General features: G+C 31.6%; 2 protein-coding genes across 3 annotated transcripts; one reads left to right on the top strand and one right to left on the bottom strand.

The window, feature by feature from the left end:
* The first annotated feature begins 1,005 nt into the window (after positions 1–1,005).
* On the top strand, positions 1,006–3,399 carry LOC130448634 (MORN repeat-containing protein 4 homolog). Its single transcript, XM_056786076.1, has 3 exons — positions 1,006–2,010; positions 2,078–2,264; positions 2,984–3,399. Exons 1-3 carry the CDS (start codon positions 1,995–1,997, stop codon positions 3,255–3,257), a joined length of 477 nt encoding a protein of 158 aa, XP_056642054.1. The 5' UTR covers positions 1,006–1,994; the 3' UTR covers positions 3,258–3,399.
* Positions 2,270–17,184, bottom strand: LOC130448633 (arylalkylamine N-acetyltransferase 1-like). Of its 2 annotated transcripts, none has more exons than XM_056786074.1 (4): positions 17,002–17,184; positions 9,878–10,130; positions 8,186–8,411; positions 2,270–3,631 (listed from the first exon to the last, which is right to left on the bottom strand). In XM_056786074.1, exons 2-4 carry the CDS (start codon positions 10,107–10,109, stop codon positions 3,436–3,438), a joined length of 654 nt encoding a protein of 217 aa, XP_056642052.1. In that variant the 5' UTR covers positions 10,110–10,130; positions 17,002–17,184; the 3' UTR covers positions 2,270–3,435. The 2 variants fall into 2 exon arrangements, with proteins under 2 accessions (XP_056642052.1, XP_056642053.1); XM_056786075.1 differs by having other exon boundaries at positions 9,878–10,010.
* Between the last annotated feature and the right edge of the window lie 405 nt (positions 17,185–17,589).

Here is a 17,589-nt window from a genome sequence, read left to right as displayed (position 1 = left end):
CTATGAACGAGTCATGGAACAGCAGAGCATCTACTCTGTAAATATTCTGTCCATTTCATTAAAAGGCTTAGGTATCTTGAAGGGGTAGGGCTAACACCTTGGTAAGCTAAAAAAATAGCCTCCTAGGTTGGAGGTGGCTACATATTTTGGATGCGGAACCATGAAATGTAGAGTCTCGGACAATATATCTTCTAGGTGTGACAAATTGGGATAAGGATGATAGAAACGAAACACACAGCTAACAATATTTAGATATATGATATTTGACAATGCTTCTGACATACCAGGCTCTAGATTTTTAATCCTGAAGTAAAACTGTGCCTTGGACATTCAAAGATAAACTAAGAGAAATATTTAATTTACTCTAAAATTTAGTCATTTATATGGCAAATGCGTTCTTTAAAATTTTATACATATTACTAGTATCTACTATAGATATCGACCTTTATTTGATAAACTTTTTCCAAGTAACTGGAGTTTTTGACTTTTCAAACTTCTTTTTTATGACAATACTAACGCTACCCTTATGTCATTGCTAGAAACAGACATAGTAATTACCATAGACAAAGTAATATTATAGCTGGAATTTTGTCATTGACACATATATGTAATACTTCAGTAATCAGGATTATTGTCACACTAAATATTATTCTACTCAGTTTATAATATTAAATTATTGAATATTCAACAAGTACAAACCCGTTAAATACAAGATTAGGAACCCAACGAGTTACTCAGTTATATAAATAGGTCATTTCAAGTAGCGTCAGCCATATTTTCGTAGTGGAAAAATATTTTATTTCATTTGCGTACATAGAATTGATTGTTTTGAACGCTTTTTTCATTGACAAGAAAATGGAAATGAAACACACTACAACTAATAAGAAATTTCAATGAAAATAACGGGATATTTGTCCCCTAAGATAATATGGTGGCTGGTTGTGACGTCATCCAGAAATTATCTATTATGTTTCTTTTTTCACATCTTTATGTATAGGTTAGAAAATTTTCAAACAATGTATCGTAAGATCACTTATATTAAGACGTGTCATGATAATGTTTTTTGTTCGGACGAAATTAGTATCAGCAAAGAATAATAGTTTCAAATCCGTCGCAAATTACTGCCTAATTCAAATTTTATTGATTGTGTCGAATTTAAATGTTAAATTTATTTCCTGAAAGTTGCACGTTCTAAGATATATCATCAAAAACTTTTGAAAATTATAATTGCAATATATTCAATTATTTAGCTGTAATATTAGTTTTACACTACGTTATTTATAGATGAATAACTTAATAACTTTTTTTTTTACTTATTAGTTGTTATAAACGTTTATATTATTTATATTGTAACAAGTAATAGTAGAAGTATTTGCACTTCATAACCTCACTTTCCTTGTACTTTCTACCATCCAAATTGCAATAGACAATATTTAATTTTATACCTTTAACTGCATATCTGAACTTTTATTTTCCAAAAACACAGTGGAACACTTTTTTACTTCTGATGAAATTGAGAACAAAAACTCACATGATAAATTCCAAGTAAATGTATTATTCAATAAACCAATGTCGCCAATTACTGCAGACACCGGGATTTTCAAAGTCTTTAAACATAAATAAATTATCTATCTTGAGTTATCTGCGTGAACCGTCTATAGAACATATTTTAAATTGCAAATTGGATTTTCCACGGAAGACGAAAAATTTAAAATAAGTGATCCAATCAGCTGAACTAAAACCAAATGTTTGTAAATATTTTCCTAAAATTGCAGTTGAAACTGTACCCTAGTAACAAAGTTCTTTTATGAATCGATCAGCTGATTTTCATCTACGTATTCTTTTCATCAAAATATATTGCGTTTTGCATTGTATTTTTAATATTTAATTTCTCCTTCCTATAATCCCAAAGTCTGATTAGGTTGTAAGCTATCTTTTAAACTTATTAAGTAAATCCTATTAGTTTCTCCATATAATTCATTTATATTCCCACTATGAACGAAGAACGACGTAAGTTACGTTTTTATTTGTAAATAAATTACCGTTTTAAAACTTTTTGTTTATAATTAATTTTCAGTTTCAATATCTGCTCAAGGTGGGTATAAATATGAGGATGGTACTGCTTACGTAGGTACGTGGAATAGTAAAGGTCAAAAACAAGGAGAAGGTCATTTGCAGCTACCAGATGGTACGCGATATGACGGGATGTTTGAAAAGGGTTTATTCCATGGTATTGGGGTGCTTTCGTTTCCCGATGGAGCAAAGTAAGTTTTCGTATTTAAATATGAATATATTTTCCAAAATTAACAATATTTTATGAGTTTAATCATCTATATAATTATGAAATCTGTAATTTTAATTGCGTTATTTACACCATAAAATTACATCAACTGTTACTTTGAACGATACGTCAAAACGATTTTGCACGACTACGAACGAATCAACATTCCTTTGGCTTTGAATGGCTCCGAAAGAATTACCGATTGTACGATTGTTGTAAATTAATCAAACAATTTTTTTTATTTAAATCGGAAAAGAAATCGAGATCGGTTATGTATTTATAAAGAAAATAACCAGAAAGTAATGTTTCTTTTCTATTTTGATAATTAAAATGCTAAAAGAAAAGAATTGCTTGAATTAAAATCGATTATGAAATCGAAAAATACCCATGGTCGACATTAGTTCACGTGCGTTAGTTCTATGATCCAAATTGTGTAACGTCAATTCTCATAAATTGGTAACTATCTGCTCTGTTGCCAGATTTTGAAAAAAAATTTCACTTGGCAGGTTCGTTCCTTTTAACAGTTGATATATATTGAAAATATACTATCATTTTGGAGATATAATTATACAACTTTAGTTAGTAGACAAAATTATTTAGATAAACCGCGGAATTTAAAAACAATATTATAAATTTAAACTATTTGAATACTATAAAAAAATGTACCGGGTAGGTTGGAAATATTTCGTTTTATTTCTACAGATTTGAAGGAGAATTTTTTGACGGTTGGTTTCACGGTTACGGTATATTCTGGAGGGCGGATGGTATGAAGCACGAGGGTGAATTCCGCGGTGGAAAAATCTGGGGATTAGGTTTAACAACTTTTTCGGATAACAGTCATGGTTTTCCCAGAAACGAAGGCTTTTTCCACGATTGTCAAATGAAAACATGTTCGAGATGCCCTCAAGTTATCAAGAAAGCTCAGAGAGTCGCTTTTATGGCCAGAAATAAATATATCACTAAATTAAAGGTTTAAAATACATAATTGTTCGTTTTTGTTTCCTTTTTATACAGGTCGAGTCACGATAAACTTTAACATTTTTGGAGTAGATATTTTCCCACAAAAAAGTAGAAAAGTGTGCGCAGGTCTATGGTGTATGTTAAATACACAGTTCACTGTTCGTTTATTACATGTCATCGGAAATTTGTTGTATTCATAATTTCTTCAAATAAATGGTTAAAGCCGTGTGTGGAGGATCCGGTTTAAAAACGATTTGGCCGTTTTCTTTATAATCAGTGTAATCGAGTGAAAATTTCACTCGGAAATTCAATTTTTCTGCTAATTTCGATGAATATAGACTTGTGCAGGCTATGGTTATGAACTGGTATCCTTTTTCCTTCGCCAAAACACTGAAACGATAAATTTTAAAGCTACTGATACCGTGTTATTAAAAAAAAACACGTAGAGTAATTCCGGGGGAGATGGGGGAAAAATGTCTGGTATTAATTTGTCGTAGGGTCGTAGATATCCTACATTATTGAGGATTTTTTCTCAATATTAATAGGTACGACAAAAAATTGTGTGTAAAATCAAGCTTTTTGGCATAATAAATAAAATCACATGCCAAATAAGTCTAAGGGGTTACTATATTAATAATCGGTCAAATAGTCATGAGTCAACATTAAATTCTAGATACTGAAACATTTACCAACACGTTTAAATTCTTCTTACTCTTCCTATTATAGGTCGATGTCATTACTTTCAATTTGGTTCGTTGCAATTCGGTACTTACAACAAGTGTTGGTGAACTTTTTTTCGTAATAATAATGGAAAAGTAATTAATTTGACTTTGGTTAGGTTAGGAAGATTTTCCCGGTGTTCTAACCTCAAAATAACCATATTTGAGAAAATGCTTTACGAAACATGATATGGTCATCTCATCCTACCTAATGAATGCACTAATTACGCTATATTTTCTATATTACACTTAACAACAATTTTTTACGGCTTCGGTTTTTCGTGATTTCGCTGAGGCCTTGTTTTGTTCTGATAATGATATTCTGATTAACAGACTAGAGCATTATGGCATCCGAGGTGTTTCCTTAATGGCAAAGTTTCAAGTAAATCGCCAGCTAGCAATGGTGTACCTCAGGGTTCAGTTTTGGGTCCAGTTCTTTGTCACAGACTTACAAAGCTTCATTCACATTCCACCATAGACAAAAATCTCTTAATTACTATTAAGTCCTGGTCAGACGCGACCGGTCTCTGTTTATACACCGAGAAAACTTTAGTTTTATCACATAAAGGAGCTTCAGAACCTTTAAAAGTCAACAATGACTCAAGTTTCTCGGTCGACATATTGACGGCGCCATTTAATGGTCTGTACATGTAGAAAACTTGCCAAAAAAATTATTCTCCGCTTGTTTTGCCATTGAATCCGTGTCTAACCTTTTCACTGCTAGTAAGACATTATCAATCTTTTCTGAAATCCATTAGGATGGGTTTACGGGACTATTTTAGTCAGTTGTACCAGTCAGATGTTTAACACTTTCACTGCCATGAGCTCAACCTGTGTGCTATGCAGTGATTACCAAAATATGAATTTTATGTTATGTTATATGGTTTTGTTTGTACAAATAGACTGATGTACAACAATTTTTTTCCATAAATTGACAAAATAATTGTGAACACGAGAGCCGTGTTCAAGGCACCCAGTATGATATCTGATGGAATGTGCCACCGACACGCCTAACGTGTCCTTCACAGTTTTTCAGTAAACTTGTAAAGACACTTGAAATTATGGATTATAGGTATATTTGAACAACCAAGAATAATAATAAAATATAAAATATTCCATAAAATCTACAATTGTTCGCGGTAAACTCTAAAACAGGGTGTTAAACACAATCCGGGTTCCCCAGGACATTGAGGACAAAAATATAGTGGGTTTGCCAGCAGTTCTTACATCTGCGCCTTTTTGTATTACCCTTTGCATCTTTTGGGCAATGATCTGGCAAATGAAATGATGCAGGTTGTCTGCGATTTACTCCTGACAGAGGATCTAATAGATTTGTTATTACAGATAATCTGAAGTCGTAAAGATTTAGCTTCGTTGGTGCATCTTGTTTATACATAATATACGCATTTATCAACATAACTTGAATTATGTGAATACCCAGCTTTTTATACCAGCGAAAAGTTTCTCTCTTGGAAACAGTTGGTACCAAGTCGCCTCCAAATTCCGTAGAAATTGCGAAAACCTCCCTGCGATCTTTCCACTACACTTTCCACACACCGCTAATTGTCTGATTGTAACAGTCAAAGGAGTTCCTACACGTTTTAGTCGTAAAGTACCAATCAAATAATTGTTGACTTGCAACATTTTTTAAATAATTCGACGCTAGTATAAAAATTATCTAAATAAATCGAGTCACCCATATTAAATTTATCCTCCAGAAGATTTAATACCACCTTTTGAAAGTGTCTTCTTCCGCCTACATTTTGGTCAGTGGAACCTCTGTATACGAAAATATTTTATACCGTATTTGTGGCGTTTTCCCTTGACATACTGGCGAAAATTAAGTCTACCTCTCCACAAAACCATTGATTCATCGATGGACATTTCTTTATGTGGATTATACATCTTTCATTCTTGCGTTATAATCAATGCTGTAATTTTATCCATATTGATGTGTTGGTAAGTGTAAGGCACGAAGAATCAGAAGAAATCGATGTCTGCTCATAATTTTCCCAAATATTGGAATTAGAAATAGAAAGTTGGTTTTCCTATAATCGTTAAGTCTATTTAGTTTTATCGTACCCATGTGAAATAAAAGCCCGAGAAAACGTTTCAACTCTTCTCTAGTAACATCTTTCCACTGTAAAATGAATTCATAAAACTCATCCGTGGCGAGAATGTTATTTTCAACAATAATTTTCAAACCTGGTACTCTTATAAATGGTATGTGTTCCCTTCTCGGTGTCACTGTTGACCAAGTTTATCCTTGAGCAACATCCAACTGTGATATACGATCTTGCTGAACATCAACATCTTGTGCCATAGTTTCTTCTTCAACACTTGATAACTCCTCATCAGTAGATTGATTCCTTTGAGTTAATTCGTATTCATCATCCGAATCTTCCAGAGCTCTTAACAACTCTTCGTCAGTTAGTTTAACAGGTTTTCTCTTTTTCGAGGTGGATGGTTCACAGAAATCCTCCATAACCAACAAAATGGTCGCCAAATATCGTCCTACTATTTCGTTAAAACCAACACGTGTGATTTTAACAAATCTGAAAATACTTTTTACAACACAGATTCACGAAAATAAAAAAACCACGTACAACTTGTATTACTACAATGCGTAGACTAAATGACCGGACCTATAACGAATCATTATCTGCGTTATCCGGGAATTCCCAAGCCGAAATAATTTTTAGAAGATAGGACACAGCAGGCGTGTCTCGGTGGCACCTCATAGATAAGAGTACGGTCACGGTGGGCGTATTGCAGGAGTTAAAAGTGTTAAAATCTCGCGCTCGACTTTATGGATGGTCCGCAAGCACAGAACATTCATCTGGACCTACTCAAATGGGGCAAAGCAGAGAAAACTTCACTGTCCCGACTATAAAAGGGCGTCGCAGTGAAAAGGCTAAACAGCTTGATTCTCGTTCTGCTTCACCAACTTACTACTCGTCGATCGAATCGCATCTTCCGTATGGTTTACATTTCTGAGGTCTTGCACCTCTTCAAATTACAAAAAAGAGCAATTCGTTATATTTATGGTTTGAGTAGTAGAGCGCACTCTATTTTAAACAACCCAATTGAGAGACCCATTCATAACTAACTTACTAGAAGAAATAATTTGGACATTTACTTAACTATACCCACTATTGATCTGGTAACAAATCAGTTATCCTCGGAATTAAAAATGGCAGATACATTTAATAAGTTCCGAAGATTAATGAACGAATTTCTGTTTTAAAGACCTATTTCTACTTCAATTTGCTATGATGTAAATTATTATATGTATTATAATTATTATTGAGCCCAATTGTGTCGGTTTCTCCATGGAATTGTGAAATTTTATAATGACAATAAAGCTTTTAGCTTTTTCTGTGTCTCTCACCCGGACAATCGGAAGAGGTGGCTATAGTGTTCACGGGAGAGATAGCCATACAATTTAATGGGTTTTATTTGATATACCGAATCAATACAAACAGAATGCGGCTGCTAGTCGAGGTGCCTAGAGTGAATACCGTGAAAGAAGTACAAAATGGAGAGATGAGTATTTATACGGCCTCTATAATTTACAATGTTCCACGAAAATCACTAGAAAGGAGATTGAAACAAAACAATTATATAGAACCATCAAGAACCTTTGGTGCACACATCGAGAAAATACTGAGCAAACATGCAGTCACGAGATTCCCTATGATCTATTAGAGACGGCGAGCTATGATTGGGTGCAAATGTTTTTTGAAAAGAAATTTCGATATTTAATTGAGGAAATCAGAAGAGGTGTCGAAGGCTAGAAGTCAATGGTTGCAATTAAATAACCGACCAGGTCATGTTTTGGCTGAAAAAGGTTACAAAGTTGTATCGAGATCAACCTCCACAGAAAAAAAAAAGAAACAATCAAGTTAATTGGTTGTTGTAAAGGAGAAAGGAAAATACCTGAATTCGAAGATGAACAGACACAATATTTGCATGCTCTGGGTGCATGAAAATTACACCGAATTTGAAGACATGTGTGGTAATGTTGTTGTAATATTTTTTTAATCCGTTAAAGTGATTTATCGATCATTTTTTATGAGAAATAAAGGGAAATCTCCCTCGGAATTACTCTATATTGGATCAGAAATGATTATGTAACTGTTCGAGTCACAAAAATAGTATTTACCTGTGATATAACCAAAATAAAAATTAGTTCATTAGGATTCTATGTCTAATTTTTTCTTACCTTGCTTTTTCGATTAATGTTGTTGCTATTCCCATTCCTCTACAACTTTTTGCAACAGATATCACTTGTACTGATATTCCTCTGGAACATTCTGGATATATTTGAAAAGGATCACATTGTTTATCGGCGTAATCTAATAATCTGACTAATTTATTATATTTTTCATTTTGACAATCAAAAATTTTCTGTTGTTCAACTTTATTGACACTTACACATAAACAGAGACCTGAAAATACCGATAAATATATAAATTAGAATCCGTTCTACGAGGTACGGCTATAAAGTAACGAGAATAGTGCTGGTACAGAAAAACTACGCATGCGTCAAAGGTTAACGATTCTCAGCTGTTTAGCCCGAAGCCTATTTCGAAAGCGATGTTTGTAGACAAACCGGTGTAGCCGTTGCCTCCGTTTGTATAAGGACTTAAACTATCGAGATCAATAAATTTTTGAACAGATAAACTGGTGTCAAACAAGGAATGTAGGGCGGATGACCCATTAATTCGATGTTTTAACTGTTCAAAATCGTTTTTGTTTGAGCTGATGTGTAACAACTGGCAACGATTCATCTTCTGCGATTGGTTTCTTTGATTTTTTCGAACACTTTTAGCAAAAAAACGCTGGTGTACCATTCAGAATGGAAAATTCTACGTTGCTATAATAGAACCGTGAATACATGTTCAATTTTTCCGAAAAAACATGCTTTTGCTTTGAAATGTTCGGTGCGCGAACAAATTTTGTTGGTTTTAAAAGACCCATACTGTCGATTTCTGTTTAGTTTCGGCTTCATATGCATAGATCCTTGTCACGATCTTATCGAATTTTTTCAGCATTTCTTTGCACCAAATTATGCGGTATCTAACGCAAATAAATCTTTTTGACAGTATGTGAGTGAGTGAAACTAATGCCCAGTTTACGCACAGCATCGATGTACGTTCCCCATTAAAAATATCAAACTTTATGGATGTCAATGTCAGATTTGACATATTCACATCAGTGTTGCCATATCTCAAAACTTAAGTAGGAGCCCGCCTATTGCAACGAATGTTTGTCGCGTCCACGTGTTTTTGAGTGATTCAAACGAAATGATGTTGAAGATTATTTACGTTCAGGCGCCCTTCCACGTCAAAAACGGATGAAAAAGAAACGGTTTGAAAAATTTTACACGAGGAATTACATATGACAAAAGTTGGTGCCAAAAAATCTGACTTCTGACCAAAAACTCTTGCGTCAACGCGTCAACTGTTTTTTTGAAAGGTTCTGCTCTGCTTTGATCAATGGAAAAAGCTGTGGAGAGGTGTGTGGTGAAGGGAGGGAAGTATTTTAAATAGAATGCAGAATACTTTTCATAATGATACCCCTTTCCGTAAACAGTCTCGTTATTTAATGGCCAGACCTCGTATAGTTGTGGCGATGATAAAAAAATATACATAATATCAAAATAAAATATTTTAAAATTAGTTTTTTTCATAATTCAAGTACATATGGAAACATAAACATATATAAAAAGTGTAAGAAATAAGAAATATGATATTTTATATCATCGGTCTCGTTATTTAATAGCCACACCTCGTATATCAACTATGAAATTATTCGAGTGTCAATTTTAGGTTATTTCAAGGCTTGTGTTACTAAGAACACGCTAGAAAATGCTTGTTTGCTTATTTTGACGATTGTCTTTCGCATAACTTACCAACAATTTCATTATCTTTTATTGCCATTAAGTTAACCCCGTCGGGGATGTGCCCCACCGTAAACTCTTCTAAAGTTTCACACGTTGGATTGTCATCGGTAACTAATTCCAAAAATGCATTTAGCGGTTCGTCCTTGAAGAAAATATCTCGTAAAAAATACGTTATTTTCGGTATGTCATCTTTAGTTACGTTCCTAACTTCACAACAAACATTTTTGTTCAATTTTTTCATGTTATTTTATATAACTATTTGCTAAAATTGTAAAAAGTTTACATTACAAACATTATTTGTTCGTTTAATTTACAACTTTTGTCATATTTAATGAGATTAAATTGTATATCTGAGTAAATTCGGTAAAATTAAAACAGTGGCGTACAGATAGAAGTATAACAGCAGCTGCGCAGTAAGACATTAGAATAATCTAAATATAACCTAAAATTTTTATTGATATATCTGAGCTAATACAAGTTTTCGAGCCTCTATTTATCTTTTATAATCATAAACTGTCATATAATACTCCTATATGGACAGTGGAAGCTGCTCCGACTAAGGAAGACAGAATGATAACGCTTCCTCTATCCCCCGAGGCTCCAGCGTGATTCTGCGCATTCTCAAGCATGCGCAGTATAGATAAAGTGTCTCGAACGAGAGAGAAAATGAATATTGTGGCGAGAGACGTTTTTTCCCATACCACCAAACTGTCCATATAGGAGTATTAAATATTTGTAAGCTGGGTAATTATACGCTTTCGCGGTCACCTGGTTTTTTGGCTCTAGAAAATCGAAAAATGGATGGATTTTAATGATCTTGGTCTCAAAATGTTCCATTTTACGGCGGATTTATAAAAAAAAATACGAAAATTAAAAAAAATAAATATTTTTTACAGTTTCATGACTTTAAATGCAAAAAAAAATGACTTTCTACATATAATCCTGCGTAACTGTTTCTGACGTCGGGGAATCAAGTTCGTATATTTTTTTTTTCGCAATTTACATAAAAAAATGAATATTTTGAAAAAAAAATTTCAAAAAAGTTAATTTTTCGGTATTCTACAGCCTAAAATGTATTCTATTAAAAAAAAAAAAGATAAAAATCACATTTACACGAATAGAATCTGAGGTTTTTTGTAATAATTATGTGACTTGAATACAAAAACACTATTTTGGCAATGTGGTAAGAAGAAAAAAGTTACTATTAATAAACGAGTTGAAGTACAACAATGCGATTTCAAGCAATCTATTCGTACTGGTTCGTGGTTTAAAGATTCATCATTGAGTTTAGAGAAAAGTTGCTCAATTATTTCTCAATATTTGCTTTTAAACCCACCTCATGAGCAATATTTAATGAATGAATTCCAAATATCTCCAACAACTTATTGTGATTGGGCTTCATTTATTCGAATTTGTGAATTCTGGGTATTTAAAAACTGTTCATCAAAAATTGGTGGTAGGAAAAAAGTTATCGGAATTGACGAAGCGAAGTTTGGTCGTCGCAAATACAATAAAGGAAGAGTAATAGAAGGAAAATGGATTTTCGGAGGCGTTGAGAGAGAAACCAAAACATTCTTTATGGAACCAGTAATGAACAGGACAAAAGAAGTACTATTAGAAGTTATAAAACGAAGAATTAAACCAAGAACCACAATAATATCTGATTGCTGGAAAGCTTATGACTGCTTGAATAATGAAGGTAGTTGTTTATTCTTATTTTCGTCTGAAGTTTCAGTAACAAAATTGCTTTACTACCAAGAAATTTTTTTATTTGAATTCGAAACGAAAAAATATCTCCCTTCATGTATGTTAATTTACTTATTGATATTGTAGGATTTAAACATTTGACGGTAAATAATTCTTTAAATTTCGTGGATCCACATTCTGGCGCTCATACGCAAAACATAGAGAGGACATGGAGAACGGCGAGGGCAAATATACCCAAATATGGCTCGAAAGAAGAGAACATGTTTGGGTATATTGCCGAATTTTTGTTTCGCACAAAATATAATAATCATTGTCAAAGACTGCATAACTTTTTTATAATTTTACATGATTTTTGTGATAATATTAGCAATAACAATAATTAATAGTTTTAGAAGCAGTTTTTGTTTTTTTTTTTGAAGAAATATTTGATGTTTGTTAAGACTACAAAATTTATTAAAGAAAAGTTTTATTTTCATGTTCAAATTAAAATATTTGAAGATCTCACAATGTAAATTTTTTTTTTCAATTATAATAAAAAATATTTTTTTGTTTGTAAATAAAATGAGTATTGTTTACTGTGTTGTTTTCATTTCATACAAAAGATAAGTTGAAAGAATAGAATTATGTAACACTTGTTAAACAGCATTATTTTGTGCTCTTTTAGCAAACCCCCCCACGCGACACCTCAATAGTTAACTCCCCGAGACAGAATTTAAAATATTTTTTTAAATTCTGTCTTCAATTACAACTTTGAAGTTGAAATTCGGATTACAAATATATCATTATACATATAATCTAAGCCCATTTTTGACTTCAATTTTGTTGTTTCGTCCGCTTTAACAAAGTTGAGGTTAAAAGTGGATCTTATAAAATTTATTTTGAACCTCAAAAGTGTATCAATGCCATACAAACAATGTTATAATAATCTATGATGACATTGATGACCAAAATAAGATTTTTAGATCAGTTTAAGACATCAAAATCTTCAATGAGATTGATGATTCCCAAAATGGAATTAAATAATAGGCGTCAATTGGAACATCAAAGGAATTGAGGATTTTGAAGTTGAAACTGAACTTGATAACGAGAAAAAATTTTCGTAACGGATTATTTAGATTATTTTCTACCATGTAAGATTTAAAACTATTAAAAACCGCAAATTCAGCCACTACCCACGCGTTTTTCATAAATTCGTTGTAAAATGGAACATTTTGAGACCAAAATTATAAAATTTATCTATTTTTCGATTTTTAATGGTCCAAAAACTATTAACATTGAAGAATATAGTACGAAACTATTCACGAAAATTGATTGTTTTTCATCGATTTCATTTTAAGCTATAAAAACTGAAAAAATCATTCTTTTTGGATTTTTTTATTTTTAAATTGTTTATTATTTTATGTAGAATACAAAAAAAAATATAAGAACTTTATCTGATAATGAGATAATTTTTTGTAAAGGATTATTTTGCAAAACCGTTTATTTTACGATTTAAAACAGTAAAACTATGAGAAATTTTCATTCCAGCTATTTCTATTAATTTTTTTATAAATCCGCCGTAAAATGGAACATTTTGAGACAAAGATCATTAAAATCCATCCATTTTTCGATTTTCTAGAGCCAACCTAACCTAACCTAACCTAACCCAAAAACCAGGTGACCGTGAAAGTGTATAATTACCATAATTTTTTGTAAAGGATTATTTTGCAAAACCGTTTATTTTACGATTTAAAACAGTAAAACTATGAGAAATTTTCATTCCAGCTATTTCTATTAATTTTTTTATAAATCCGCCGTAAAACGGAACATTTTGAGACCAAGATCATTAAAATCCATCCATTTTTCGATTTTCTAGAGCCAACCTAACCTAACCTAACCTAACCCAAAAACCAGGTGACCGTGAAAGTGTATAATTACCATAATTTTTTGTAAAGGATTATTTTGCAAAACCGTTTATTTTACGATTTAAAACAGTAAAACTATGAGAAATTTTCATTCCAGCTATTTCTATTAATTTTTTTATAAATCCGCCGTAAAATGGAACATTTTGAGACAAAGATCATTAAAATCCATCCATTTTTCGATTTTCTAGAGCCAACCTAACCTAACCTAACCTAACCTAACTTATCCTAACCAAAAAACTAGGTGACCGCGAAAGTGTATAATTACCATAATTTTTTGTAAAGGATTATTTTGCAAAACCGTTTTTTTTACGATTTAAAACAGTAAAACTATGAGAAATTTTCATTCCAGCTATTTCTATTAATTTTTTTATAAATCCGCCGTAAAATGGAACATTTTGAGACAAAGATCATTAAAATCCATCCATTTTTCGATTTTCTAGAGCCAACCTAACCTAACCTAACCTAACCTAACTTATCCTAACCAAAAAACTAGGTGACCGCGAAAGTGTATAATTACCATAATTTTTTGTAAAGGATTATTTTGCAAAACCGTTTATTTTACGATTTAAAACAGTAAAACTATGAGAAATTTTCATTCCAGCTATTTCTATTAATTTTTTTATAAATCCGCCGTAAAATGGAACATTTTGAGACAAAGATCATTAAAATCCATCCATTTTTCGATTTTCTAGAGCCAACCTAACCTAACCTAACCTAACCTAACCTAACTTATCCTAACCAAAAAACTAGGTGACCGCGAAAGTGTATAATTACCATAATTTTTTGTAAAGGATTATTTTGCAAAACCGTTTATTTTACGATTTAAAACAGTAAAACTATGAGAAATTTTCATTCCAGCTATTTCTATTAATTTTTTTATAAATCCGCCGTAAAACGGAACATTTTGAGACCAAGATCATTAAAATCCATCCATTTTTCGATTTTCTAGAGCCAACCTAACCTAACCTAACCAAAAAACCAGTTGACCGCGAAAGTGTATAATTACCATAATTTTTTGTAAAGGATTATTTTGCAAAACCGTTTATTTTACGATTTAAAACAGTAAAACTATGAGAAATTTTCATTCCAGCTATTTCTATTAATTTTTTTATAAATCCGCCGTAAAATGGAACATTTTGAGACAAAGATCATTAAAATCCATCCATTTTTCGATTTTCTAGAGCCAACCTAACCTAACCTAACCTAACCTAACTTATCCTAACCAAAAAACTAGGTGACCGCGAAAGTGTATAATTACCATAATTTTTTGTAAAGGATTATTTTGCAAAACCGTTTATTTTACGATTTAAAACAGTAAAACTATGAGAAATTTTCATTCCAGCTATTTCTATTAATTTTTTTATAAATCCGCCGTAAAATGGAACATTTTGAGACAAAGATCATTAAAATCCATCCATTTTTCGATTTTCTAGAGCCAACCTAACCTAACCTAACCTAACCTAACTTATCCTAACCAAAAAACTAGGTGACCGCGAAAGTGTATAATTACCATCATTTTTTGTAAAGGATTATTTTGCAAAACCGTTTATTTTACGATTTAAAACAGTAAAACTATGAGAAATTTTCATTCCAGCTATTTCTATTAATTTTTTTATAAATCCGCCGTAAAATGGAACATTTTGAGACAAAGATCATTAAAATCCATCCATTTTTCGATTTTCTAGAGCCAACCTAACCTAACCTAACCTAACCTAACTTATCCTAACCAAAAAACTAGGTGACCGCGAAAGTGTATAATTACCATAATTTTTTGTAAAGGATTATTTTGCAAAACCGTTTATTTTACGATTTAAAACAGTAAAACTATGAGAAATTTTCATTCCAGCTATTTCTATTAATTTTTTTATAAATCCGCCGTAAAATGGAACATTTTGAGACAAAGATCATTAAAATCCATCCATTTTTCGATTTTCTAGAGCCAACCTAACCTAACCTAACCTAACCTAACCTAACTTATCCTAACCAAAAAACTAGGTGACCGCGAAAGTGTATAATTACCATAATTTTTTGTAAAGGATTATTTTGCAAAACCGTTTATTTTACGATTTAAAACAGTAAAACTATGAGAAATTTTCATTCCAGCTATTTCTATTAATTTTTTTATAAATCCGCCGTAAAACGGAACATTTTGAGACCAAGATCATTAAAATCCATCCATTTTTCGATTTTCTAGAGCCAACCTAACCTAACCTAACCAAAAAACCAGTTGACCGCGAAAGTGTATAATTACCATAATTTTTTGTAAAGGATTATTTTGCAAAACCGTTTTTTTTACGATTTAAAACAGTAAAACTATGAGAAATTTTCATTTCAGCTATTTCTATTAATTTTTTTATAAATCCGCCGTAAAATGGAACATTTTGAGACAAAGATCATTAAAATCCATCCATTTTTCGATTTTCTAGAGCCAAAAAACCAGGTGACCGTGAAAGTGTGTAATTACCGTTGTTTGATTTTGTTTTAATTTTTTATTTAGAAATTCATTCTACTCTACGCCTCTGGCAGTCTCTCTTTCTTCGTTACTTGTCGTTTTTATGTAGCGAGACGAGAACGTAGTATATGTATTATATAGGCAGAAGTAAGAACGTTTGGTTCTAATAAAAAGAAGCTTTGCTTCCAGAAAATAAATGGGACTTTATTTCATTTAAAATAAATAGAAAATTTAAATACAAAATAAAATTATACAGTCCACTTCATTCAATACAACAACCGTAAGCTGTACAGAACAATAGAAAAAAATTGTGAACAGATTAATTAGGTCACAATATAAGTTTACACCCGATATATTAATTATATTTATATAAATGTTATTTCATACGAAAATACTCGAGGTAAAACTGAAAAAATATTTCAACTGTCTACTAAAAGAAGTGGTTAAGTTTGCTTCATCATTTTATTACTCTCTAATTCATGGAAACAGACTTTAATTTGCTTCAAACAATTTTATGAGTTATTACACTTGTCAGGCTTTTGAATACATACTTTAAATGTCATTTTAAATACATTATTCTAAAGAAAAGTAAGTTTTCAATTTTCATAAACTAATCTACCAATATACTAGGTGTGATGAAAAAGACGGTGTATTATTTTTGCAATATAAAAGTACTTCTTTTGACTTGTGTTATTTAAAAACGATTTTCCTCTGATATCTCGTAGCATGTCACTTGACATCACCGTTTACAATCAGTCACTTATATCCATAATGGCAAGTAACAATGCGAAAACCACAAAAGTCACAATTAAAACACTTGACAGGTACGTTAACAAGCGAAGAATAAATCTTGTGTTTGCCACTCAGACAAAATGGCCGACTTATCAAAGTCACATGTTCTAGAATAGTGTATTTAATGCGCATATAAATTCAACTATCTCCCAACGAAAATATCATCCGGACCCGGTATTATTAATTTGTTATCATTCGAATTTGCTTAACCTTGATTTGGTTAAATTTAGTTGCGAATAATATTGTAAGTTTTAATAGTTTATATATTTGATACGTACCTTTCACTTTCACGATTTTATTGAAATATTTACCAGCCAGTTAGATACACACGGTCAAATCAAACTAATAATACATTCCGCCGACTATCGCAATCGGATGTTGCATAAACAATTTTAACATTTATTTAAAAATATAAAGAGGGGAAATACAATAGTTTACAGCGAGGTTATTACGTCATATGGTTTATGTTGTATTAATTTAAACAGATAATAAAGGTGTTATTTCACTGATAAACTTGAAAATCTAGTATTTATACGACAGAATTTATAAAGCCGGTTAAATCTGGATTGTCTAATACAACTCCAGACCAAATATATAAAAGCGAATGAACCTGAGAGATCGTTGACCGGGAATATTAGCATTAGTAGATATTGGTAATAATTCAATTTGTAATATTATATTAATTGAAGATAAAAATGAAGTAATAATTCATTATTATTTCGTTAAGTGATTCGTATGGAACTTCTAATATGTACAAATAACGTTGCACGTCACTCATACCGTGTTGCCAGATCGTAAAAAAATTTAAGAATTAAAAGGAATTGAATTCTGAATATTTTCAAATATTTACCAATTGCTTTGTATAA

The sequence above is a fragment of the Diorhabda sublineata genome, chromosome 9, assembly GCF_026230105.1.
Source record: "Diorhabda sublineata isolate icDioSubl1.1 chromosome 9, icDioSubl1.1, whole genome shotgun sequence".
NCBI classification, from domain to species: Eukaryota; Metazoa; Arthropoda; class Insecta; order Coleoptera; family Chrysomelidae; genus Diorhabda; species Diorhabda sublineata.
The sequence above is the reverse complement of the archived record's forward strand: the minus strand, read 5'-3'. Positions and strand labels throughout refer to the sequence as shown.

Excerpts from the sequence above, each read along its gene's own strand:
- LOC130448634 (XM_056786076.1), top strand. Across the intron at positions 2,265-2,983 it reads TCGTTTCCCGATGGAGCAAA|ATTTGAAGGAGAATTTTTTG; the intron begins GTAAGTTTTCGT and ends TTATTTCTACAG.
- LOC130448633 (XM_056786074.1), bottom strand. The coding sequence starts at position 10,109 with ATGAAAAAATTGAACAAAAATGTTTGTTGTGAAGTTAGGAACGTAACT. Across the intron at positions 8,412-9,877 it reads AAAAGATAATGAAATTGTTG|GTCTCTGTTTATGTGTAAGT; the intron begins GTAAGTTATGCG and ends CGGTATTTTCAG. Across the intron at positions 3,632-8,185 it reads ACATTAATCGAAAAAGCAAG|TGTTTTGGCGAAGGAAAAAG; the intron begins GTAAGAAAAAAT and ends TTATCGTTTCAG.